Genomic DNA, 24,037 nt, shown 5'->3' on the forward strand with positions numbered 1-24,037 from the left:
CGATGGCAGCTATATTTGGTATTGCTATAGCAAAGGCTGAACAACTCAGTTGCTCGGCCTGGTTAGCCGCCAGTTACATGGACGAGCAAAAGAAGCCGCTCTAGAAATTTCTCGATATCCTGCTAATAACGGGTCACGATTCTTTCCCGCTAGAGAACGTGATCTTCCTGGCCGATCCGGCGCAGTTCGAGGAATTTATCCCGCAGCCAACTTGTTTCAAGGACTCGGTCGAACAGCTACCGCTCGCCAGTAGTCGGTAACGCTGTCCGCGTGCAAGAATCCTTGAGAAAGTTCTATCCCTGCTTGTTATTGCTTGTGTTATCTCGCAGCTCATGCAGAGCTAGTCGGGGTACAACTTTCTCGCATACCTCCTTATTGTGACGGTCTACAAAGGAGCTTAGTATAAGACAAGTTTGTTTCTGACTCTGAGTCAAGGAATTTTCCCATGGGGAAGAAAGGCTATCTAGAAGGGAGGATGTAGAGGCTCTATATACTGCCCGAGTCTCCGCCTCAGGCAGGAATGCCTGCAGAGCATCCAGGAAGGTTCCTGGATGCCTACCGGAGGGTCCCTAGATCCTACACTAACTAACCAGAACGTTCCTCCCGAACGTTCCTCCACACCGGGAAGTTCCCTGGCTTCAGGATGTCACATTAGGTTGGGGCTTTCTAGAAGGAATACAAGGCGCCTTGAATGTTGATTCTTATGCAGTGCTAGCCAATCTATGAGAATAACGTTGACAGTTCCGACATTGGCCTCTTCCGATGACGTTTCACTCCTGTCCTAATAAAGCGAGCGAGCTCCTTTCTCACGGCTCAACATACATCCTTACATTAGCTGCACCCTAATGATACATACTGCACCTTACAACTTTCCCATCGGCTTCTCCGACCTCTTCGTTCCAACTGGCATTTGCGCGATTTGAAAAGCCTCCTCTGACAACTTTACCATCCCAGGCTCAGAATGCCGACTCACATACTCCCGCCAGAACTTTTCACCCTCTAAATACTTCTGAAACCACCGCTGAATCCAATATGCTATAGCCTGAGCACACCAATCCACTTGCTCAAAGACTAGGGTGTGACTACTATTCGGTAGTAGTGCCTTCTCCACCATCCCCTGCGCGACGCCACCACTCCCTCCAATACCTGTCCCAGTTTTCCGCATCTTCGAGTCCTGTGCCTCAGGAGACGAGAGAAAGCTCTTACCACCAAAGACCCAGAGCACAGAGGGTCGTACAAATGGGAGGTTTCGCATAGCGGACCAGCACTCCGGGCGAGAAAAAAGGTACGGACGTTCTTTCTCAGGGTCCCAGTCCGGCGTAAGAAAGCGATCCAAGTCCTCCGATTCGAGATTTGGCGTGAAGAAGTTCCATGCTTCTTGATGCTTTGTCGTGGTTAGGGTCAATGCGGTTTTAGGAACCTTAGGGTCTGTAACCGGATCATAGAGTCGCGTAGGAACAGGGCGCAGCCCATAGCGAATATAGCGCTCTCGCGCTCGCGAATCCCACTTTGACAAGCTCTTATCAAGAGATGCCTTCGCTTTCTCAGGGGATTCCCAGATGTCTCGACGGCGACTAGCCACTATACCAGGGTTAGGGCCACCGAAAGCGACTTCTAAGATGACGGGCTCGATAAGGACCAAAGTCGAGAGTAGGCGGGGATGAATAATAGAGAGGTTGACACTGCGATGATTAGGTTAATGATCAATGTGTAGAATGTGTTTGGAGAGAGGTAAGTGGGTAGAACGAACAGCTGAGCACATCCCATGCTGTGTGCCACGCCTATCAAGGGACGGGGCATCTCGTCACGAAAGTGATTGATCATGTGTAGAAGATCGCGCGAATGATCATACCAATTCGCTGGATTAAGCCAGTCAGTTCATTCAATCCTGATCATCCCTCTCATGGCCAAACGTCAAACTTCAAAATTAAAGAACGGGCTAGACAGCATACTCTGATCTCCTACTACATTTTCATTCAATACCGCACTGGCCCCCTGATTCGTTGGATCAGCCACCCAAATGCCTCGAATCGAGACCCCCATCTTCTTTAACTGCCCGTAAAGGTCTTCCCATAAGGGCTCGTAAGTCTCCTTCGGGCTGCCATTTCCCGGTACACCGATGATAGTAACTGCGTTGTCTGGGATGGGCTGGGCAGTGGGTACATATTGCTTGATGGCTACCTGGAGGGGCGTTTCTTGTCGGCCTTGGATGCTGTGGGGATATTCCCGAATGTGTTGGCCGGGGAGGAGGTGGTCGATGATTTTGAAGGGGAAAGTCATTTCGATTGTCATTGGATAGTAGGTTAATATTTGGGCCGATGAAAGGAAAATCAAAGCGAAGTATGGAGGGAATAAATAGAAAGAAGAGGAAGACAAGGCTGAAAAGGAACTCCGCACGTGCCAAGACTCGACGGGAGCTGGACAGCCTCGGATGTCGGAGAAGCCTCGATCTACGCGTACAGTTGTACTACTCCATAGTTTTACCGAGTCCTCGCAGGGGTGCGATTTATTGATTTATGATTGCGAAACCCTGACAAATAATAATCTCTCTCTGCAGCATGTGATGGACTCTCATGCGGTTTTCAAATCGTACGTACATAGTACGCTGCAACAAGGACGACTATTTTCTCATCCAACCGGCAAAGAAAAAGGAGATAGTGGAGTTAGATCCACGGAGAAAAATAAATACAAATCTATCTTTATAAATCCCGGGCTATCTGATACACTAGCTCCTCTTCCGCCAACAAATCCCTCATTAAAGGAATAAGCTCCCCCCTCTGAATCGCCCGGTACACAACCCCCGTATACCCACCCACCGTGGGCGCCTCATCTAATTGCCCACTAGCCATAGCCTCTACCGTGGGCGTTAAGATGCGTTCCGTGCACAAGAACGGCACCCCGAGAGCGCGACGCACAAAATGGTAGATCTTCCGCGATCCGGCCCCTAGGACGGCGCTGGCGTCGCCATGTACCAAGTATGCGTCGCGATTGATGCACCACGCGTCTTGAAGGAACGGGCCGAGAGATGAAAGGAGCTCGTCCATTCGAGCGAGGATGTCAGACGAGGGAGAGGCCGAGCAAGAGTCTAGGATGGGCACGCGCATGGATTTGGCGATGTAGGGGAATCGGTCGGGGCTGTTCATGGTAACGGTATTGTTGAGTTGTCGAAGGAAATGAGACCAGAGGGTTTGAGGGAGGTCACTATTTGGGTCCAGGATTGAGGGCTGGATATTCTTGGCCAAGCTCGTCGTTCGCGTGAAGAACTCCGTCTTCACGTTGGCGAGGAATTGGAGCTGCATGGCGCGCAGGTCGAGGGCCTGACAGGCCGAGAGGACATGAGCGGCCGCCAGCTCGCCCAGCACGCTGGTGCCCACCGCTGTGTACCGGGCCGAGATGAGGGCAAGGGAGTTGAGCGATTGGTTTCCTTGCTCGGCGTTGTAGACGTGATTGACGGGGGACGCCAGGAAGCCCAGCTCCGACGTCAGCGCGGATATGTAGATGTCGATGGCCTTGAAGATCCCGGACTGGTTGGGCTCGTCCGCCACCAGGTTTGGCGGCAAGCCCCAGCTAGTGACGGGGTTGATCATCTCCTGGCATTGGGTGAAAAGCATGCGTCCGATGCTTTGGATCGCCTGGCGACTCTTCTCCATGGCGTTTGTGACGGCCTTGGCCTGGAAGTTACCGCCGTGCAAGAACTGCCCGGCGTCGTTGATTAACGGGTTATCGGTGGCTGAGTTGCACTCGATGCTCATCTGGCGATGCGCCAGCACCAGATCCTCCAACACGGGGCCGATCCACTGCGCCGCCGTGCGGATTGAGTAGCGATCCTGTCGCAGCGATCCGTCTTTACCGTCTCTCAATAGCGCCAGCTGCGAGCCACGCAGGAACCCGCGGATGTTGCGCGCGCTCTCGATCTGTCCGGGATGCGGCCTCACTTCGGAGAAAAAGGCATCGAAGCTCTCGGGAGACCCCTGCAACGCTTCAACCGTCATGGCCGTCAAAATCTGGCTCAGCATCGCCAGTTGGTGAATGTCATGCAGTACCAGCGTCGCGCACGCCGCTGACATCGCCGTCCCATTGACAATTGCCAGTCCTTCCTTCGCCGTTAACGAGATGGGCTCCACCCCCGCCTGCGCTAGCGCCTGGTCCGCATATACATCACTCTTACTGCTGTCGGGAAGAGCGCTCGGAAAGACCCTAATTGTCGGCTTCCCCTGCAGCACGCCACTGATGTACGCAATGGGGCTCAGATCCCCGGAGGCAGAGATACTGCCACGTAGGGGAACCAGCGGCACGATGTTCTTCGACAGCAGCTCACGCAGCCGATCCACGATGATCGGTCGCACGCCCGAGTGGCCCTTGACTAGCGAATTCAGGCGCAGTAACATGGCAGCCCGGACCCAGGGAAGTGGCAGATGCTGCGACTGCGTTCCATGCTCGACACTCAGATCAAAAGCCTTATATCCAGCTTTCTTACTGTCCTTGATGGACTTGGAAGGATTTGAGACACATGGATCGCGCGCCCCGGGGGGTAGAATTCCATAGCTTAGCTCCCGTGTCAAGACACGCTGAAGGGCCAAGACGTCGTTGGCGCGAAGGTCAGCTGATCCTCCGAAACCTGTGTTGACGCCTGCCAGACTCAAACTTATTATTAGCTTTTGCTCTAAATCAGTTCATTTGCGGGAGGTATCAGAAAGCCTCATTCATACCGTAGATAACATCCCCCTGCGACAAACTTTTCGTCAAAGCCGCATGGCTTTGCGTGATGGCTTCATATGCAGTCGGGTTGACGCTTACGTTCCCTGCGTATCTTCGATGTCGCAATATCGTCAGTACGTTAAACAAGTCACTGACGGATTTGAAAGACCAAGAATTGAATGAGATGAAGACAGAAGACGGGATTGGATGTATGGACAGTACTCACCGAGCAACGTAAATGACCTCCGGAATATCTAGAGCCGTGCCGTCGAGAAGCAGAGTCTCTGCTGCTCGTTCTCCAACAAGGAGACCATTCAGGAGACCCCATTGCTGGAATACCAGGGAGGTGTGGAACTGGTATGACTGCTTTGGATCTATGCTCATTTCGTATCTAATGTTTTCCGTTTCTCTTTTCTAAGGAAATTCAAAATCATTTCCGTTTACAGTATTTTATCCAGACTATGGTTTTTATAGCTAGAAGAAGCATTAAAATACATTCAACCAAAGACCCCAAACAACATCAAAAAGACATGTTACTTCCGCTGACACTCTTGGTTAGGAAGGAAAAAGGAAAAGAAAGGAAAGGAAATGACCGCAAACAAGCTAAGCAGGTATTCTCCGAATCCACCAACCTACGAAAAAAGTACGAAAGACATGCAGATACAAATTCGGAGTCATATGATCATCACACAGATGAACTAAGTATCCTTGCCCACCGTCGGAAGGATTGATTGGCAGTTGAGCCGGTTACATTACCCTGGCGCTTGCGTCAAGTACGAGTAGATCGCTAAACTTTACCTCGGTCGAGACTTCTAGCCCTCGGGGGGCTAAAATCTCTCCTGAGTTCGAGGGCAGGTCTCCTTTTGACCGAGTCAGCTCGCTGCATGCCCCAGCTTCATCTCGCTCTCAGCCGTCAGCACTAAAAGTAATGCCAGTCGGCCCGCAGCGTTGTGGCTTGGTCGCTTGTCGATCCGTGACAAGGGCCCACGGTGATAAGCCGGCATTAGCGGCTTCGGGGCACTCACGGGCGTCGGGCGGGGTCTTACGAAGTACTTTTTGGCATCTCGGGGCCTTTGGGTTTCAGCCCTTCAGGACCTGGGGCTCTTGGTTGGCCCGGGACGGTAGGATGGGGCTGACGCTTATGCTTACGGGTTGGTAATTGATATGTCGGGATCGGAGGCAGTATATGTAGATTGTTATCTATCTATGGCTACCGAGGTATCCGAAATGTGAAAAATTCCCTTACATATCATCCCGTAGGGATTGGTTTTAATTATCCCAGCTGCTAACTATGCTGTTCTTGGTCCTCCTGTGGGGGTGTTTCGTTAGCTCATGAAAACGACCCTGATCCTTGCTCAAGTGTTGTACATACAGTGCATGCGTCAGTTGTTAGTTGTTAGATGCATGTCAGACATCTACAAATCCCCTCTCATGACGACTTGAGCCCCGTTTTTCGATTCCAGCGCCAGCCCACATCCCTCTACCCACTCATTGGAATCAGCACTGGTAATCGATTTAAACATTTGTGCCATCCGTGACACAGCGTATCTTGTCTCATTTAAGGCGAAGTCCACTGAACAAAAGTAAGCGTCTGCTCTGTCTAAGGGCAGATGAAGAGGGGGATGGGGGGGTGGGGGGGGGGGAGGGGGGGGGCATACTCCCGACGCAATTACGAGGACCGCCGAGAAAAGGGATATATTTCTGCTCGCCACGGCAAGACGAATTAGTCAATCCAGCGTCAAGCAAGAGCATGCATAGTAGAGCAATAGGCCGAAACGTGATCTCACCCAAGACTGTTTCTCATTGGACCATCGCTCCGGACGGAAATCATCCGCGTCCTCGCCCCACAGGTCTTTCCGACGGTGAAGCGCATAGGTTGACAGGTGATTGTACCTCTAGGCACCAGAACGGGCGAGGCTCCATCCGGTCCGCCACCGGTGGGGAGCACTGTATCTCGGATGGCGACGCGGGAGTTGGAGGGCTGGGGCGGGTAAAGACGAAGGCCTACAGGGATATCAGAAATGAAACAGGATGAAAAGACTCAGCCAATGGCAAAAATGTCTCATCTTACACTCTCGAATACAGTTATTCACGTATTATAACCGCTTCAGCTACTGAAGGTTGGGCAGTTTCCCTCCCAAGGGCTGGACTTCGATGCGTATACGACCCCACACGTCCGGACTCTTCGAGAATACAAAAAACAAGTTGACAAGCAGCGCGGCTGGGGCGTCCGTACCACCGAAGTACAGTGTAGTCAGTTCATCCCTGAGAGCCGTGGGGTTGGTGTCGAAGTTGGTCGATGAATAGGATTCGTTGCATGCCGTGCTGATCGGGTGTCTTACACGATAGCGATAATGGTGTGACATCTCGGTGTTGTAAAGCCGCATCCACATAACGCTAAATAAAGCTATGATAGAGATCCTAGTAGCCATCGCAGCTCGCAAGTGCCCAGCGTTTCTTGGAATGCCTTCAAGGCCCCGCCGTTGAGGTTCTGGGGGTCCAAAATTGAATTGATCGATTCACCGAAGATAAACTCCGTCTAGACATCGGCCGCAAAGCGATGGAAATAGAGAGCTAGGTTGATAGCCTTGCCGCTATTGGCTGCGGAGTGACCTATCAGGAGGTTCTGGATATGGCGCTCCAAAAGCTCCAGCTGCGAGGTTTGGGCTTTCGAAAAACAGATCTGAAGCTGAGATCGTGAGGCCTCCCAGCGAGCGCCCTCACTCTGGAAGATGCTCTCACCCAACAATGGGGCGAAGGCGTTTCGCCGGCGGAATCCACCTCGTAGTCGCTGAACTTGGTGGAAAAGAGAGCTTCGAGGTTCTGGGGTTCGATCGTATTCACCGTCCAGCTGCCCAATAGCAGCGACATGAACGTGTTGCCGTAGGCTTGGTGCAAGCGCTGTTCTCGGCGAAAATACTGGCCTCGTCTCCTCGCTTGGAGAGAGTCTTGCAAGGCGTCCAGCCCCAGCAGAGGGTCCCGATGAGCATATCGTGTCGGCGTCTGACAGCCCTGCGTATGGGCAAATCTAGCATGAGAATCACGCCGACTCATGTAAGGAACGAGAACAAACACAAATCCGACAATGGCAATCATTGCCCAAGCTCCCGGCCGGGAAACACTCTTGAGAAGGAGAGAGAGCCAGGTGGGGGCAAAATCCGTCTCGGGTGTCATCTTGTCGTGTTCAGCGGTCTAGTTATCTAACAATATCTGAACGGATATATTAAATGGTAAGAAGAATGGAGACCGGGTCCTCTGGAGTAATGCTAATAAGATTTGATATACGACACAGCTAGGTCTTGGTCCCCTCTATTTATATTTCTGGAACGATCCTCTCATAGCACCACCACTCGATAGTGCTCTTTTGTTGGGATTCTTGGTCAACTATGGCACCTTATTTCGAGGGCCGGCGACTGATCGCATGTGGCTCAACATGCTGGTTTTACCTACGCCGCCGTCTGAGCACTTACACAATTTCAGTACGTTTGTCCATCCCTCAAAAACACAAAGGGCTCCTGTTAACTATAGGCCAGAACAATCAGACCTCTACCCTCGCTATTGCGGCCCAGGAGGAGAGGGACCCGGTTTCCAATGCCGACGAGTCTGAAAGCAACGGACAATTTTGGAACCATGCAGTAAGCGCTGCATTGAAGACCCTCATGGGAAGGGCCGGCTACGACGCAATCCCGCTACAAGAAAACCTGGACTTCGTGTCTCACAGTGTGGCTCCATTCTTAGGGACACGTCCGACGGCCCCTGGACAGCCGCCGCAGTGGAAAAGCTTCATGACCGATGACCACTCGCCCTTGGAATACAGCTGGAACTGGGACGAGGAACCGCCAATCGTCCGGTACAGTTTCGAGCCCATCGGCCCTCGAGCCGGTACGGGCCGGGATCCATACAACCATCAGGCCCCGATGGCGTATGTCGATCACCTCCGCCGTCGTCTCCCAGCCGCCGATTGGCGTTGGTTTACCCACTTCGCCGACGCCTTCTACCAGGATCCAATTCCTGGCAGTCCGGGTGCTTCTGCGAGTCGGGTTGCATCTAGCACTTCCTCCATCTTTATTGGCTTTGACCTGGCCCGCGACGGCCGAATGATGTGTAAGACGTACCTCGTGCCTGTCAAGGCCGACCAGACAGGCAGATCACGATTCGCCGTCCTCCACGAAGCCGTGCAGTCACTCCCTCAGTATCCCGAGCTGCCGGCCTATGCCCCCTTGGAGCGTCTGCTCCGACGTCGCGAAGAAGCGGGCACCCCGGCCCACATTATTGGCGTGGCAGTGGACTGCGTTGAGCCGTCCGTGTCGAAGGTGAAAATCTATTTCCGCAGTCCCACGACGACGTTCACGAGCGTCAAGGATACGCTGACAGCTAATGGAACGATTTCCTCATGGGACGCCCCTGCCCTGCAGCAACTGGAAGAGCTGTGGTCGCTCGTCTTCGATCTCCCGTCGGATTTCTCGCACGATCAAGAACTCCCGTTGAAGACCCATGAGACATCCGGCATGCTTTTCAACTTCGACATTAAAATGGGGAACCGGGAACCTGAAACGAAGGTGTACATTCCCGTGCGACACTACGGGCAAAGCGATCATGCTATCGCGGTAGGCTTAGTGGAATTTCTACGGCGCCGACGCGGCCATGCGCAGTCCGATGATCGCTTTCTCCAGGCTCTGCAAGAGTACACATCGTTTCGAACGCTCGAACAAGGCTGTGGAGTCCAGACATACATTGCATGTGCGTTTAAAAAAAGCAAACTCAGCTTGACCTCCTATCTGTCCGGCGAAGTCTATCATCCAGGCAGATGGTCCCGGACGGGGCGTTGGGAGTAGATAGAGATTGGATAGAAGCCGAAAATGTTGGGAGCTTGGTACGCTATTGTTTGACATGACATGATTAATGCAACACGCCCACTCGAAATACATGTTAGTTATGTTTTGATAATATTCGCGGCAATGGGCAGCATTCATGATCTCCGTCCATGTAGTGATAATTCACGTAAGTTATCAATAGGGAGGCGTACGGAGAACATACCCTAAGCAGACCTTGCAGGGACATGACAAATTGAACGGGCATAACTAACTACATACCTTCATCAAGCGAAGGGAGTGTCCACATCTCTGCAGGGGTTTTGGCCCCCAATATGGCGCGCAGAAGAGAAAGACCATAACAGTGGGGAACCTCGGGCGATCTAGAAACATCAAATCCATCGAATAGAGCACGGAGGGGGGGGGGGGGGGGGTTGGGTTAGTACTAGTCGTCCATATTCATCATTTCAATCAACAGTCATTACGCAGGTGGACCTGCGTTACATAAAATGAATATCTAATGGCCCCTCGCATCTGCATGGCGAATGAGGTGATTGCCCGTACGTGGTTTGTGTCTCAGCCCCTCGAGACAGGCGATTTCTTGCACTGCAGATACATAAAGAGACCAACTATCCCTGTACGTTGGGGCACATACGTGTATAGCAGGGTATGACGGCGTTCTGGAACTTGTAGAGACGCAACGCCCCCAGCCCCCGAATTCTGGTGAAATACATGAGCAGGGATACCTGAACGGCATGGGCGGGTCAGTGGCAAACTCCGCTGACTGCCTTACCTTGTCATGACGTTCCTTTCCCCCGTCTAGGTTGAAGAAGCCCATACCCGAGGAATTTCTTTCTTTTCTTATATTGAATTTCGTCAGGTTATGCTCAATAAGTGGATGATTCTGCCATCTTTTATCTTTACATTGGGTCATTATCCATCTGATGTCCGCTGTTTCCGGGTCTGCGGTCACGGGAAAATCTAGGGCTTTGACGAGATGTTGAAGGAGCATGTGTCGGTTGAATATCTGGAGGCGGATATTTCTGAGCAACTAATTGTCGCGGCGTCGGTCATCTTGGTCGTTACCACCATTCTGCTAGCTCTACGCCTGTATGTTCGCAGCCTACCGAGTGTCAAGTCGGGGCTGGAGGATCTCCTGCTTCTACCGGCGTACCTTCTCTCGGTGGGAGCATGTATCACTGCTCTTCGTGAGTTTGCTTTGCTTTCCCCTGTTTTCTTGCCTGCGTTTGATGTGATAATTAACAGCATGTTCACCAACCTCCAGTCGCCGTCACTAAAGGGGGTGCCGGTCGCCATGTCGAAGCCATCCTGCTCGAAGACCCAAACATGGTCGTTGTACGATCGAAACTCATCTACTCCCTCAGCTGGCTGACAGCCTACTCAAACTGCTTCTCGCGAGTCTCCGTCCTCATCCTCCTCTTCAACATCTTCACCCCGGGTGTCACTCGCACATGTACCGTTCTTCTGATGGTCTACATGGTCCTATTTGTAATCTCGCAAACGATCACAGGATCTATGGAATGCCGACCGATAGCCAAACTCTGGCACCCGAAGCTCGAAGGCACATGCATCGACCTCTTTCTCTTCTTCAAGATGAGTGGCATCTTGAACATTGTCGGAGACGTGGCCATCGTGCTTCTCCCTGCGCATATGGTCTGGAATCTACATGCATCGGTGGCCAAGAAAGTCGGGATTGCCTTCGTCTTTCTGTCAGGAAGCATCGGCATAATTGCATCTTGTTTCCGCACCGCTTCGTTTTTCACCTCGCACGAGACGTCGGCAATTGATCCTACCTGTATGTCTGCTATACTCCCTTTCTGATCCCCCACGTAGGCTGATGTGATACAACGGTAGGGGCCGATGTGGAATTAATGAGCTGGACTATCGTCGAAAGCGGCATGTACATGTCTGCTGCGTGCACGATGCGCCTGCGGCCACTGTTGCGCGAACTCTCCGGGTGGTTCAAGCAGTTCAAGACGACGAATGCGAGCAACGGCACCGAGGGGATATCGGGAAACTCACAAGAGGCGGACAAAGGATATAAGCTGAAGTACTACCCGAAACAAGGACATATCCCGCTTAGGTCGTTTGATAAAGATTTGAATCGGGCCGGTTTGCAGGAAGGTTAGTCTGTAATTCGGAGGGTGGAGGAAGAATCCTGCGTCGTGCACTTAATGGGTAGATACTTGAACATCGTAGTATTTTATTCTTGTAAATATCAGCTCACATAACATAAGATAGGCAGTCTGGTGAGAGGGTCAATCCGAGAGACGCTATATCTCTGTGATTTTACGGGCTGCCCTCGGAGATAATCCAATTTCAGTTTGCTCTAATTCCCGGCGAGTGGGCTGTCTTCGCACTAAGTTAACATCTGCCAACCACGACCAAGTATAAAGACAAGGAAACCTCCCCCTCCACTTCCACTCTTTTCGCCTTCCACTCGTTTTCGCCCCGTTCTCTTTGTCTCATTCCCCTCCTTTCCCTCTTGTCACTTCCCACCCTTTTATTTTTGTTCTTTCCCACAACAAATTGTAATCTCTTTTCATCGACGCAATGGCCTCCACCACCTTCCCTCTTCCCGGCGTCACCCATGGTAAACGCATCCTCGCCAGCGTTATCGAGGCTCGAGCCCAAGAGGGCCCTCGCACTGAGTCCTGGATCTCGCTGCCTGTTAACGACAAGGACCTCTCCGCCGGGTTCCGAGACGTCAGCTTCTGGCAGTTGAACAACGCTGCAAATCACGCCGCTCGCTGGCTCAATCGAGCTCTGCCAGCTACAACCGAACCATTTCAACCCTTCGCGTACGCTGGGCCTAAGGACCTGCGATATGCTGTTCTAGCCGTTGCGGCAGCAAAGGTGCAGAAAGTGGTAGGTCTTCCCTCCGTCTCGCCCCTTGCTTGCGGAAATATAGTTCGGATAGACTGATATGTTATAGATGGTTTTGCCGTCTCCATTGATCACGGCGGATGCGCAGCTAAGAATTCTAGAGAAGAAGAACTGCAAACTGTACCTGAGGCCCGCGGAGATGGCCGTACCTGTGGATGCGGTCCTGAAGGGAGTGTCAGATGTGCAGACAATCACAGCTCCTGGCTCCGAGGAGTTACTGAAAGACGGCGAGGCTGAGCCGGTGGTTTATGAGAAGACGTGGGAGGAGGGGAAGGATGATCCTTGGTTGGTCTTTCATACTTCGGGCACGACGGGTTTGTAAATCTTGCGCTTGGTATATGATTTTGAGGACTATCTAGCTGACTGCGGCCAGGAAACCCAAAGCCAATAACCTACACGCATCGGATGATGGCTGGTGTCGATACCGCGGCGTCGTTGCCTGATATCGAACAAACTCATATCCATCAATATGCTCGGCGGAGATGGTATACGCCTTTACCGTCGCTACATGTGAGTTTTGTTTCCTTGACCTTGGTTCATTGGTCAGGGAGTGTGTACATTGACAAAAGAAAAACAGTTCGTAGGCATGCTGATGAGCCTCGCCATGACCAGCTTCATGCATATGACATCTGTCATCGGCCCTCCATCACCTCCAACTCCTGATCTTCTTATCCAAACCTTCCGCCACGGCAAGATCGACGGCGCTCTTCTTATGCCCTCCCTCATTGACGCACTCTGCCTGCTACCTGAAGGTCGCGAATCGCTCTGCGAACTCAAATTCATCCACTACGCTGGGGCTCCGCTCTCCAGCAAATCGGGCGATCTCTTAGCACCTCATACGCAAGTGGTCCCGTGCGTCGGCAGCACCGAAGCGGGCGGCTACTTCACCACCATCCACGACAAAAAGGATGCATGGGATTACCTCTCGTTCCAGAAACACTCCGGCGCTGAATTCCGCCACCGTATGGATGCTCTCCACGAGCTCGTCTTCGTGCGTCGTCCCGAATGCGCCATGCAGCAAATCTTCAGCGTCTATCCGGACCGCGACACGTTTGAAACTAAGGACCTGTGGACGGAGCACCCGAAGTACAAGGGTCTCTGGACCATCATCGGCCGTGATGATGACTATGTTTACCTAGCCCACGGTGACGGACTTCACGCTTCGCTTCTGGAGCCGGAAATCATTGCCCATCCCAGGGTCAAGACGGCCATCATTGGTGGGCATAGCCGCCCAGCGCCTGTTCTTCTAGTCGAGTTGGTTCCCGGCGCAGAGGAAGGCCCGGCTCTGGTGGAGAGTCTGCAGCCGTATATCGAGAAGGTCAATTCGCAGTGCCATGACTGCGTGAAGCTGTCTTCGCAACGGTTGATCTTTGCCAAGGCGGATAAGCCGTTTATTTCCACAGTCAAGGGGAGCACAGCGAGGCTGCAGACGTTGGCACTATATGAGAAAGAGATTGCGGCTTTGTTTAACTAGATTATCTGTAAATCGTATTAGATTGACTGACTAGGAAGGCATCAACGAAAGACATAGACCGGTTAACTTCTTGGGGCTTAAGTATGTAATATGGAAAGCTTTTGGCCCTCACTCAGAAAAGGGGACTAATTCGCATGCATAGTAATAGAAATCATTCCTAATTAACATATGTTGCAAATTTGGGTCTAGAATACTACCCTCATTAGCCAGTATTCTTAAGTTGGAGCTTTGGCGCTTCTTTGACTAATCGAATTAAAATATAGTTAACTATCATACGAGTAGTCCCCTGACCTTTCAAGCCATGATGTTAAGTAAAGCGAAAGGTTTTTCGTGATCTTGCTTAAAGATAGATCTTCCAATAAAGTGCAAGTCTAGACATGGTTTTACAAGTATATAGTGTTAATCACATGAAGCTATCTTTGTCACTGGAAATTCATCTAACACAGTACACTAATGGTCAATATTCTACTTGCTCAACGCGGTACTACCCCAGTTCAATCAGTCAGAGAGAACTGGGTCACCAACTTTATTAAACGACAAGATCGCTTGAAAACTCGTTATACTCGACGCTATGATTATCGACGTGCTAAATGCGAAGACCCTAAGATTATACAAGAGTGACTTAACTGCGTACAAATTACTATAATGCAACACGGGATCGCGCAGGAAGATATCTACAATTTTGACGAAACTGGCTTCGCTATGGGCCTAGTAGCTACTGCACGAGTAGTTACTAGAGCTGACTACTATGGAAAGGCCTCTCTTGTACAGCCAGGTAATCGTGAATGGGTTAATTCAATTGAGGGTATCAACTCTACTGGTTGGGCGCTTCCTCCATGTGTGATCTTTAAAGGGAAGGTCCATATAGAGGGTTGGTATCAAGATATTAAGCTCCCACGCGATAGCAGGATTTAATTTAGTCCTAATGGATGGACTACCGATGAGATAAGCCTTTGCTGGCTTAAAAATTTCTTTATTCCTGCTACTACTAGTCGTACAACTGGAATATATCGGCTTCTTATTCTCGACGGCCATGGCAGCCATCTTACGCCTCAGTTTGACAAAATATGCAGTGAGAATAATATTATTCCTATCTGTATGCGAACTCAATCTTCCCACAAGTTTCAACCTTTGGACGTGGGCTGCTTTGCGCCTTTAAAAAAGGCGTGCGGGAGCTTAGTGGAGCAGAAAGCACGCTTAGGAATCAATAGTATTGATAAACTTGATTCCCTAGAGGCCTTTCCACAAGTTCGTGAACGCGCTTTTCAAGCATATACTATTCAGAATAGCTTCGCAGGCGCTGGCCTTATTCCATTTGATCCAGATAGGGTGCTCAATCAGCTGAATATTGAACTAAAGGCCCCTACACCACCAGGCAGCCGGTCAACCAATTCAGCCCCAAAAATACCCTACAATACTAGGCAGCTGGAGAAGCAGGCATCTACAGCAAAGAAGCTGCTTAAAACGCGTATGCAGAGCCTTTCATCTTCGGTAGAGACGCGTATAGATAAGCTTATTAAAGTCATGAATTACATCGCATCTTAATGAGCTTATTCTTGCACGCGAAGAAATCCACGAATTACGCGCTTCTCATGAAAAGAAGCTTCAAAAAAGGAAACGCTCTACTAGACAGCTAGCTATTACAGAGGGATCAGCTATTCAGGAGGGCCTAGAGCGATTTCAGCGCGAGAATGAGGTTTGAACTTCACTTTTACCTACTGAGCATACACCTACATTCCGTTGAATTGATAGGATATCTGCTTATGGCAATGACCAAGTCTAGCCTACGCACTGGAGGAACATAGCCTACTGCCACGAGGGCACTTAGGGGGACGCAAGGGCATCTCCGTCGACCACCTGATTCAACTACTGATGGATGCTATCTTTGATGGCTGGGGCCGAGGCCAGAAGGTAAGTATGCTCCTGTTAGACGTAGCAGGGGCCTTCGACAACGTCTCCCATACCCGGCTGCTGCACAACCTGAAGATAGCACGACTAGGGCACTTCGCCGGGTGGCTGGAGTCATTCCTTTCAGACCGACAGACCCGGCTCCAACTACCTAGCTACCTGAGCCGTATCATTTCTACCCCCACGGGAATCCCCCAGGGGTCCCCTATCTCCCCGATCCTTTTCCTTCTCTTCAATACGCCCCTTATTCGGGCCCTAACAATCAATACCGTTGAGAGTATGCGCATCCAGCCACCGATCTCGGGCAGAACCCTGGCATTCGGCTGGATTGACGATGCCTGTACGATCGCTCTCTCCGGGTCCTACGCAGCTAATCAGCGTCTACTGGAGTGGGCACTCGATAAGGCTGCTGTATGGTCCTGGCAGCATTCGTCTAGGTTCGCGCCGGATAAGTTCGAACTGATACACTTCCAGAACCCGCTGGACCCCGATCCCGGGGCCGAGAGGGACACCCCCTGTGATTACACGGAACCATGGAATGGACAGGACCTTACCAGCGCTAACTGGGAGGACGGGAGCGCCTGGGAGGTTCCCGTTGAACCCCCGGGGCACGACCAGCTGCCAATAAAGGATCACGCAACGGGCCACGTCATTCGGCCAGTGGAACACGCTAAATACCTCGGAATCTGGCTCGATAAGACTCTCTCCTTTATTACCCACTGCGCTAAGGCGGTAGCGAAGGCGAACGGGAGCCTCGAAGCCCTACGGAGCATCTCTGCGTCCACATGGGGCACGTCCCTGCTGAACATGCGGACCATATATCTGGCTGCAGTAGTTCTGCAGATGCTCTACGGGGTTGCTGCATGGTATAGCCCTACCAGCGGGCGTACTAAGTATGCAAAACGGCAGAAGACTATCAGCGAATTCGAACGAATCCAGACGCGGGCGGCAGTACTTATTAGCGGAGCATTCAGAAATACTGCTTCTGCAGCTCTAGGGGCAGAGATATTCCTGCCTCCGGTCCGCCTGCACATGCAACAGATGATTGAGGAGACCGCAATCCGGATACAGACCGTACCGGTTATGGCCTGTCCCCGGGGATTAGTCAAGAAGAGGAGCTCGGCGGAGATAAAACGGTCAGGGTGGTCCCCCATGGAGGCGCTGAGGTAGAGGAAAGGGGGCCCCCTATGGACCAGAGGCCGAAGTTTGGCTACGTAGGAGTCCCGAAAGGCACACGTGCTCGCCCCGTGGGAACTCCCACTGAACTACGTGATCGAGGGAGCGGATAGCGCAGTCCAGGAACACGACAGGATCTGTCAGGAAAGCCGGAGGCAGATCTGGTACTCTGACGGCAGCAGCTTTAACGGCCACGTAGGGGGCGCTGCAGTCTCGATTCGGGCCGGGAAGGTCCGCAAGAAATACCTAGGAGCCGCGGCTGACTCCACTGTGTACGTGGGAGAGCTAGAGGGGGTCAAAATGGCCCTGAAGTGGGCAGAGGCTGCCCCGATCACGGTCTTTTCAGACAGCCAAGCGGCCATTCAAGCCGTGCAGAACCCTGGCCGACCATCAGGCCAGTACGTACTACGGGCTATCTACGAGAGGATCAGGACCCTGAGAGACAGCGGCCTGCAGCAGGAAGATATAGAGCTGCGCTGGATCCCTGCGCATATCGGTATTGAAGGGAATGAACGAGCTGATGAGGCGGCCAAGCGGGCCGCGATAAAGGGGATTGAATTAAGCTCAGCAGGGCCGCGGGAGCTGGCCGCTCGGCCAATTACCAGGCCTCTGTTCAGAGACTAAAAGGGTAAACTGATTGAAAGGTTCAAGAAGACAATAAAGCTGATCAAGTCGTGCCCAATTCTTGTGCGTAAAACAAGGAAAATTATTAGATATTGCAGTAAATCGATCAATCTAAAATCTTGCTTGTCTGGCATCATTTAATATACGAAAGGTAAAATTTTAGCGCGTATCAATATTATATTGAATCATTTTAGATAATTTATTGAATGTCTCGCATGTTTTTTGCCATGTATAACGTTGTAAAGGACTCTACTGTATCCAAAGAGCTAGAATACGAAGCTTTGCTAACGGTTCTTACATCTCAATCTCTTTTTCCCGGAAATTATTGCAAATTGTATCAGCCTCTTGGATAGTCCCAATCTTTAAGCAGCAAAGAATATCCTTAACAATCAGATTCAAAATATGAGCGAGATATCGAATAAAATGATCTAGATCACGAAATAAGACATTATCTTTATGCTTTTCTTTCAAGCGCTGAGATAACAGCAAGCTCATTTTCTTGTTATTACTGGCATTATTACCAGTAATTGTAATTATCTTGCATTCAATGTTAAACTCAATAAGAGAATCTTCAATTGCGAAAGTGAGATTCTCTCCACTATATAGAATAAGCAAGTCTTTAAATTCAAGAACTCTTTCTCTATATTCAAAAGACTCAGTAAGCCAATGACCAATTATGCCTAAAATTGGGATATTATTTTTGCTGGTCCAGAGATCAATTGATAAAGCAAGTGTTTTGTATAAAATCTTCAAATCTTCTTTCAATTGATTACATTACAGATTAAATTCTCTGCTTAATCGACCCTTTAAAACTTGTCGAGAAAATGATGGAAAGGTAAATCCAGGAATATTAACAAAAATTGATTAAAAAGCTTCAGATTCATGAGCTGTAAAGGGTAGTTTTTCTATAACAATCTAGCGAAATATATTTGACTCGATTTGCTCTTGTATAGATTTTGTCTCAAGTGGTTTCTGCTTCAAGAGTGATCGTATTATGGGTTATTTTTGACGTGATTCGCGATATAGAGGATAAAGATCATGTTTCTTCTCAAGATACTGTACTATATTGGTTGTAGAGCTATAGCGTTTTGAATTAGAGGTTTTCCAAAGACATTTTTGGTTTGTTAAAGGATTGTTCAATGAACAGCATATATCAAGATCTCTTATCATTCTTTTCTTGCTATTTTTCAGCCAATCTCTGTCAACTCTATATTGATTGAAATATTACCAAAACCAGCCTTTCTGTCCCTGATTGTTGATTGTATTCGGTATAATTGATTGCGATCGGTTTGATAGAGAACAGACGGAAGAATAGAGTATTACAGAAAAAGAAGAGTTTGAAATAATAAATTCAGCTACTGAAATAGTAACCGATTTAGGTAAAGGTAATAACTGAAGTTCCTGAGACTGAGCATAAAGTTGATTTGAGAGATTTTCTATACTCAATAGAGGATCAATTGTATCATTAAATAATTGAGAATAATCAGTTGCCTGACTTGCTTCAGAAGTAGGATCTAAACTATCATTTAAAGCAAAGAAATCAATTCCAATATCTCTAGTTTGCATTCTCACAATTTTTCATAAAGGTTTGATAAAGTGATAAAGTGATAAAGTGATAAATCTATCCTATAATCATGAATATAAAGTTTTCGATATCCTAACAGGAATGAAAATTTTAATATACTAACTTGTTTAGGAGATACACTAGCCTATTTAGGATATTAAGATATTCGACCGAATATTCGTCGAATATTCGATTATTTGACGAATACGATATTCGACGCCCCTATTCAGGTCGAATACATCTCGAATACGATATTCGACACCCTTATCTTGATCGAATACGAATATTCGACGGTTTTGACGATGTCGAATATTCGTATTCGTTACACCCCTGCTGCCGTCCCGTTTCTCGCAGCGTGTCCACATTGTGAATGCATGAGTTTATTATAAGCATGACAACATTCTTGTTACGAATATAGGTAGTTAAGCGCTCGGTATTGGAATAAGTGATATTCCACTAGTGAGGGGCTATATGAGTTGTACACGTGTATCTATCATCGTTCTGTTCTCTAAGTAAGTCCACGAGCTCGCTCACTCAGTCAATGTTCACTTAGTTCTCTCTATTCTGTACCAGCTTCCTCTGACCAACCGTAGATTTCACTACAATTCTCACTGAGGCAAAGAGGCCCTCTGCGCTACGGCAGGAGTTGCGGCAGAAGCTCGGAGGAACGTTTAACAATATCTCATATATGCTAGGAGCAGGCCATAGGATCACTCAGACGGATTCAGGATTGACAGATGAAGCATTTTGGGGGCGATAGACAAACAATTGCCTGCTCAGGGAGCCTACAAGGAGGGGACAGGAAGGAGCAGAGTGGTTGTTTCCCGTCAGCCAATATGCCTGAACTTGCGCAACTTGTTGCACTGCCCTGAGGGCATTTGATTACAACTATGCTTGGCTGGCACTTGGTGTTATTTGAAACTAATTGGACTGGACATTTGGGCCAGGGACCCTGGTCTCCGCCCCAGGAGCCCTCTGGGGGCAATATGTCAATGTATCCCTGATCCGAGATGCATGTTTCAACCTCGCGATCAGTTTGACCATGAAACGCCTTAGACCCTATAGGGTCAGTGCTGACCAGCCAATTTTGGGATTTAAGATCGCTCCGGCGCATGACAGAGCTCCCACCACGTCGCAACTCTGTTCCCTCATCATACCTCTTAAAATGCCTCAACGTAACGCGTCTCCTGATTCTTATCTGTACTACCCGGGCAGTGATTTTTGATCATGCCATCTGACTTCCCTTTGGCTCGTCTTCCAACCGAGTTGGTTTTGTCGATTTTCGGTGCTCTTCCCTCGCGGCAACCTGTCGCCGCCATCGCCAAGTATGGGTCGATTATTCTTACACCATCTATCAACAGGTCGCCCCCCGGACGATTCCCTGTCGCAAACATACGCGGGTGCTTCTGGCTGATCAGGGGGGTCCACCGCCTAGCGCTACACATCTGGCCTTCCGCGAGGCCCTCCAACTAATTCGGAATGTCGCCGTTATCGAGCAATCTGTAGTGGACTTTGAAACTTATCACGTCTGTCACGTCCAGTGTCAAGTTTGATTCACCCTGAAGAGGAAGAAGGGGAAACCCTCGACAGCTTCGCTAACGATCAAATAGAACAAACCCCAGTAATAAATAAACATGAACCTTACCTGTCACGCACCGAGCGTGTTTGATTTAGGGTCGTGTTAGACCGACACCCCCCCCCGTTACCCCGACACCCCCTACGTTATCCCAACACCCCCATTTCCTATTTCGTTTAGCGTGGCCATGTGATATAGAAATTTGGCACTTAGTATAATTGTTTGAACAGGACATTTATTATTCTTTTAATCGTACAAAAAACGCTGCATTTATTAAACAATCACAGGCCTCTATTCAGAATTCGAATTCTGTCAGTTCTCGTTCCCTAACCACTGCGCTGCCTTACTACGGCCAGCTCGTTGACTGCGTCGTAGTAGCTCAACTTCTTCTTCCTCGCTAGTTCCCCCGTTCTCTTCGCTGGTTAATATCTCATTCTCGTTATCGCTGTTTCTATCATCTTTACTAACTTCAATCGTTTCAGTAGAGTTTCTTCTATCCCTAAGGCCCCATTTTCCGCGTCTTTTACGTCTTTGTTTTCCCTGATTATTCCGCTTTCGGCGTCTGACTGGTTGTTCTTGAGATAATTCGTATTCAAACGCAGATAGTTCTCGCTGTATAGAAGAATCCTGAGTAGCTGTATTCTGTATTGTTTCTATCTCTGCCTCTGCTTTTGTTGCTCGGTTTCCTGATCCGGCAGGACGCCCACGATGACGCTGTACAACTCGTGGCTCAAGAACTAGCGATCTCGGGTCAATAGGTGGGAGATGTTCATCCGTATAAAGATGTCACTGGCAGTCAAACTCAGCAATCCTTATAGGCTTTTTCCTATCGTAGTAACGCTTGATGATGTGAATACACGGTAGACCTATAGTCTTCAACGTCACACCTGTGCATTCCTTAATTGGTTGCTTACCCGCCCCCCCCCACTGGAAGATAGCGAATCATTATCGTGTGTACTTTATTCAGTGCTTTTAAAGAGACCTTATTCAACACTTGCGAGAAGATAGGCATCCGTAGATGGTGGGGGCATTTCTGACGGTTATCTTCAATAAGATTTTACACCTTGCGATAGCGATCAGTAATAGTAAAAGCGATAGATTGTGCAGTACCTAAAAGGTCCTTTGTAGATACCAAAAGGTCCTTCTTTAGTATTCAGTGAGCGCCTTCATTCCGTGAAATTACTTCCTGTCCAAAATGACGGAATTTATTTGTGTAGAATTTAATGAATCGTTTTGCCGTATCCTCTTCAAGCCAGTTCTCATCTAAATAAGTATAGATTGGCTGCCAAACGTCGCCACTATATTCTGCTTTGAGATTAGCAGTTGTGGCAATGATCTCTTCCTCTGAAGTAGAGTTAACAATCTGCATAAAAAAGCCAAAAAAGGACTTCTATTCGTTTTCTACTTTGCTGTTAAACTCTTTATCATCTTGGGTACGGCGACTGTCACGTTCATATTCAATCCGTATAACTTCCTTTCGAAGAATTGGGCGACATTTAGTCATAATAACTTTCTGGACATGCTAAATACAGAGAATATGGTCTGTAAAGTTGAATTCCTTCTAAATCGCGTTATAAAGGCCTTTTTTCTTGTCGGTAACGATTACTCGGGGATAGTCACATTCATAATAAAATAATGTATCAGATAGGCATTTAAGAATAAATCCATACGTATTTTCAGTCTCGTTGTGCATAAAGTCAAACGCTGCGTAGAAAGTATCTCCTGTTGCTGTCATCCCAACGATATCTAGTAAAGGCATCTGGTATCGATTCGTTTTGTAGGTTGAATCCATAAAAAGGACTCCATAATTCATACGTAGCAGTTCAATGCAACTTTTATAAGTAATGAATACAGCTTCAACAATATCATTTTTATCTTTTTGGTAGTTGACAATCCAATCTCCGCTTGCTGGAAGAGCAAGTAGTAAACACTGAATTGGCGTTTTACCATCTAGAAATTCCTGCCGTACCTGGTGATAGAGATTATGAATATCTCTGTCGATAATGCTAGTAGCACCAGTTTGCTGCAGAGAAGCAATGATATAACGTATTAGAAGGCCAATTTGAAGTTGAGCTTTAATCTGTACAGATTTTCAGCTATTTCCTGGCGGCAAATAGCAACATGAGTTGCAGCAGGCGATAGATTATGATTATGACGGTATTCTTTAATTTCAACACTCCAAAGATCATTATTTTGAAGCCTTGTAATAATCTCAAATGGGCAGTTCGTCTTTATTGTGCTAGTTTTGCGTTTTCGCTGGCCTTCTTCAAGATGACAGTCATATCGATTTCCTCGGTCACATTTAATCTATACATTCTTTATATGGGAGCCAGATTTGACCTTTTAACACGCTTTTTATTGACTGTATAGCCATAATTATGTCCATAAGCATTGAGGATTTCAATAACTTCATCATATGAATCGAATTGTTGAGTTTGTAGTCCAGGGGGAAGAGGAATACGATCATGAAGTTGCTCATTCAATCTCTCTTCTTCGAATTGTTCATTCCATTGCTCGTTGGGAGGATCGTCGCTCTCGTAGCCTTGCAAATAGTCATTTAATGAAGCCATTATTACTGTATACAGTAACGTGCTGCAGTAATAATGACGGTAACAGCGATAGCAACATACAATATTCAACATTCGCACTTGGTGGCGAATATACAGTTTACCCTATAATAAGAGCCCTGAGCCCTATAATACAGCCAAAAAATGAAATTCGCGCGGGGCCTAAGCCTGAATAGGACTAGTACATCACGTGGGGGTGTCGGGATAACGTAGGGGGTGTCGGGGTAACGGGGGGGGGTGTCGGTCTAACACGACCCTTGATTTATTCGGGACTTGTACCAACTGTAGAGCTTATTACTCTTAGGTCCAGAGACGAGAAAGCACCGCATCCAATCTATAGAAATCAAAGATATGTTGGTCTTCCGCGATTATACTCACGGTAATGCGGTGTATATCCCGGACTCCACCATCCTTGCTCTGAATGATGGAGACACCGCAGGGGCATTTGCAAACGTATGGGTAGAACTATATCCACGTCTAGAACAGCTCGCGAACGAGTTTTACGATCAAGATCCGGCCTCGTGGACCGGCACCTTCGCGGAGCGGCTTCGGGTATGCATCACCGTCTGGGATTTATACTATGAGTTAGTCAAAGATATCGTGCTGAAAAGGGGCCTCGGGGATCCTCGTCCGGACCCACAAATAGTGTGGTACGATACCTCCGATAACGACCAGGTAGAAGGATACTAGGATAGAAGGAGAACTATAACAATACTCATTGCATACTCAGTA

General features: G+C 48.9%; 6 protein-coding genes across 6 annotated transcripts; 3 read left to right on the forward strand and 3 right to left on the reverse strand.

Annotated features, from left to right (window-relative positions):
* Positions 1-862: 862 nt before the first annotated feature.
* Positions 863-2,292, reverse strand: KD926_004302 (putative toxin biosynthesis protein; the record flags this gene model as incomplete). The annotated part of the gene is made up of 3 exons (XM_053095132.1): positions 863-1,682; positions 1,751-1,859; positions 1,953-2,292. The coding sequence occupies 3 exons, from the start codon at positions 2,290-2,292 to the stop codon at positions 863-865; spliced, it is 1,269 nt and encodes a 422-aa protein (XP_052950160.1).
* Positions 2,293-2,699: 407 nt separating this feature from the next.
* KD926_004303 (aromatic amino acid ammonia-lyase) lies at positions 2,700-5,082 on the reverse strand (the record flags this gene model as incomplete). Its single annotated transcript, XM_053095133.1, has 3 exons — positions 2,700-4,630; positions 4,710-4,810; positions 4,925-5,082. 3 exons carry the CDS (start codon positions 5,080-5,082, stop codon positions 2,700-2,702), a joined length of 2,190 nt encoding a protein of 729 aa, XP_052950161.1.
* A 2,155-nt stretch (positions 5,083-7,237) lies between these two features.
* On the reverse strand, positions 7,238-7,872 carry KD926_004304 (cytochrome P450; the record flags this gene model as incomplete). The annotated part of the gene is made up of 2 exons (XM_053095134.1): positions 7,238-7,381; positions 7,441-7,872. 2 exons carry the CDS (start codon positions 7,870-7,872, stop codon positions 7,238-7,240), a joined length of 576 nt encoding a protein of 191 aa, XP_052950162.1.
* A 259-nt stretch (positions 7,873-8,131) lies between these two features.
* KD926_004305 (dimethylallyl tryptophan synthase) lies at positions 8,132-11,659 on the forward strand (the record flags this gene model as incomplete). Its single annotated transcript, XM_053095135.1, has 6 exons — positions 8,132-8,177; positions 8,227-9,438; positions 9,665-9,699; positions 10,495-10,717; positions 10,795-11,325; positions 11,385-11,659. 6 exons carry the CDS (start codon positions 8,132-8,134, stop codon positions 11,657-11,659), a joined length of 2,322 nt encoding a protein of 773 aa, XP_052950163.1.
* A 424-nt stretch (positions 11,660-12,083) lies between these two features.
* On the forward strand, positions 12,084-13,890 carry KD926_004306 (putative AMP-binding enzyme; the record flags this gene model as incomplete). Its single annotated transcript, XM_053095136.1, has 4 exons — positions 12,084-12,398; positions 12,466-12,730; positions 12,790-12,926; positions 12,994-13,890. The coding sequence occupies 4 exons, from the start codon at positions 12,084-12,086 to the stop codon at positions 13,888-13,890; spliced, it is 1,614 nt and encodes a 537-aa protein (XP_052950164.1).
* Positions 13,891-14,988: 1,098 nt separating this feature from the next.
* KD926_004307 (putative RNA-directed DNA polymerase from transposon X-element) lies at positions 14,989-17,598 on the forward strand (the record flags this gene model as incomplete). Its single annotated transcript, XM_053095137.1, has 3 exons — positions 14,989-15,358; positions 15,674-16,902; positions 17,017-17,598. 3 exons carry the CDS (start codon positions 14,989-14,991, stop codon positions 17,596-17,598), a joined length of 2,181 nt encoding a protein of 726 aa, XP_052950165.1.
* Positions 17,599-24,037: the final 6,439 nt, after the last annotated feature.

The sequence above is a fragment of the Aspergillus affinis genome (assembly GCF_023601865.1).
Source record: "Aspergillus affinis strain CMG 70 chromosome Unknown NODE_209_length_35079_cov_88_031627, whole genome shotgun sequence".
Classification (NCBI taxonomy): Eukaryota; Fungi; Ascomycota; class Eurotiomycetes; order Eurotiales; family Aspergillaceae; genus Aspergillus; species Aspergillus affinis.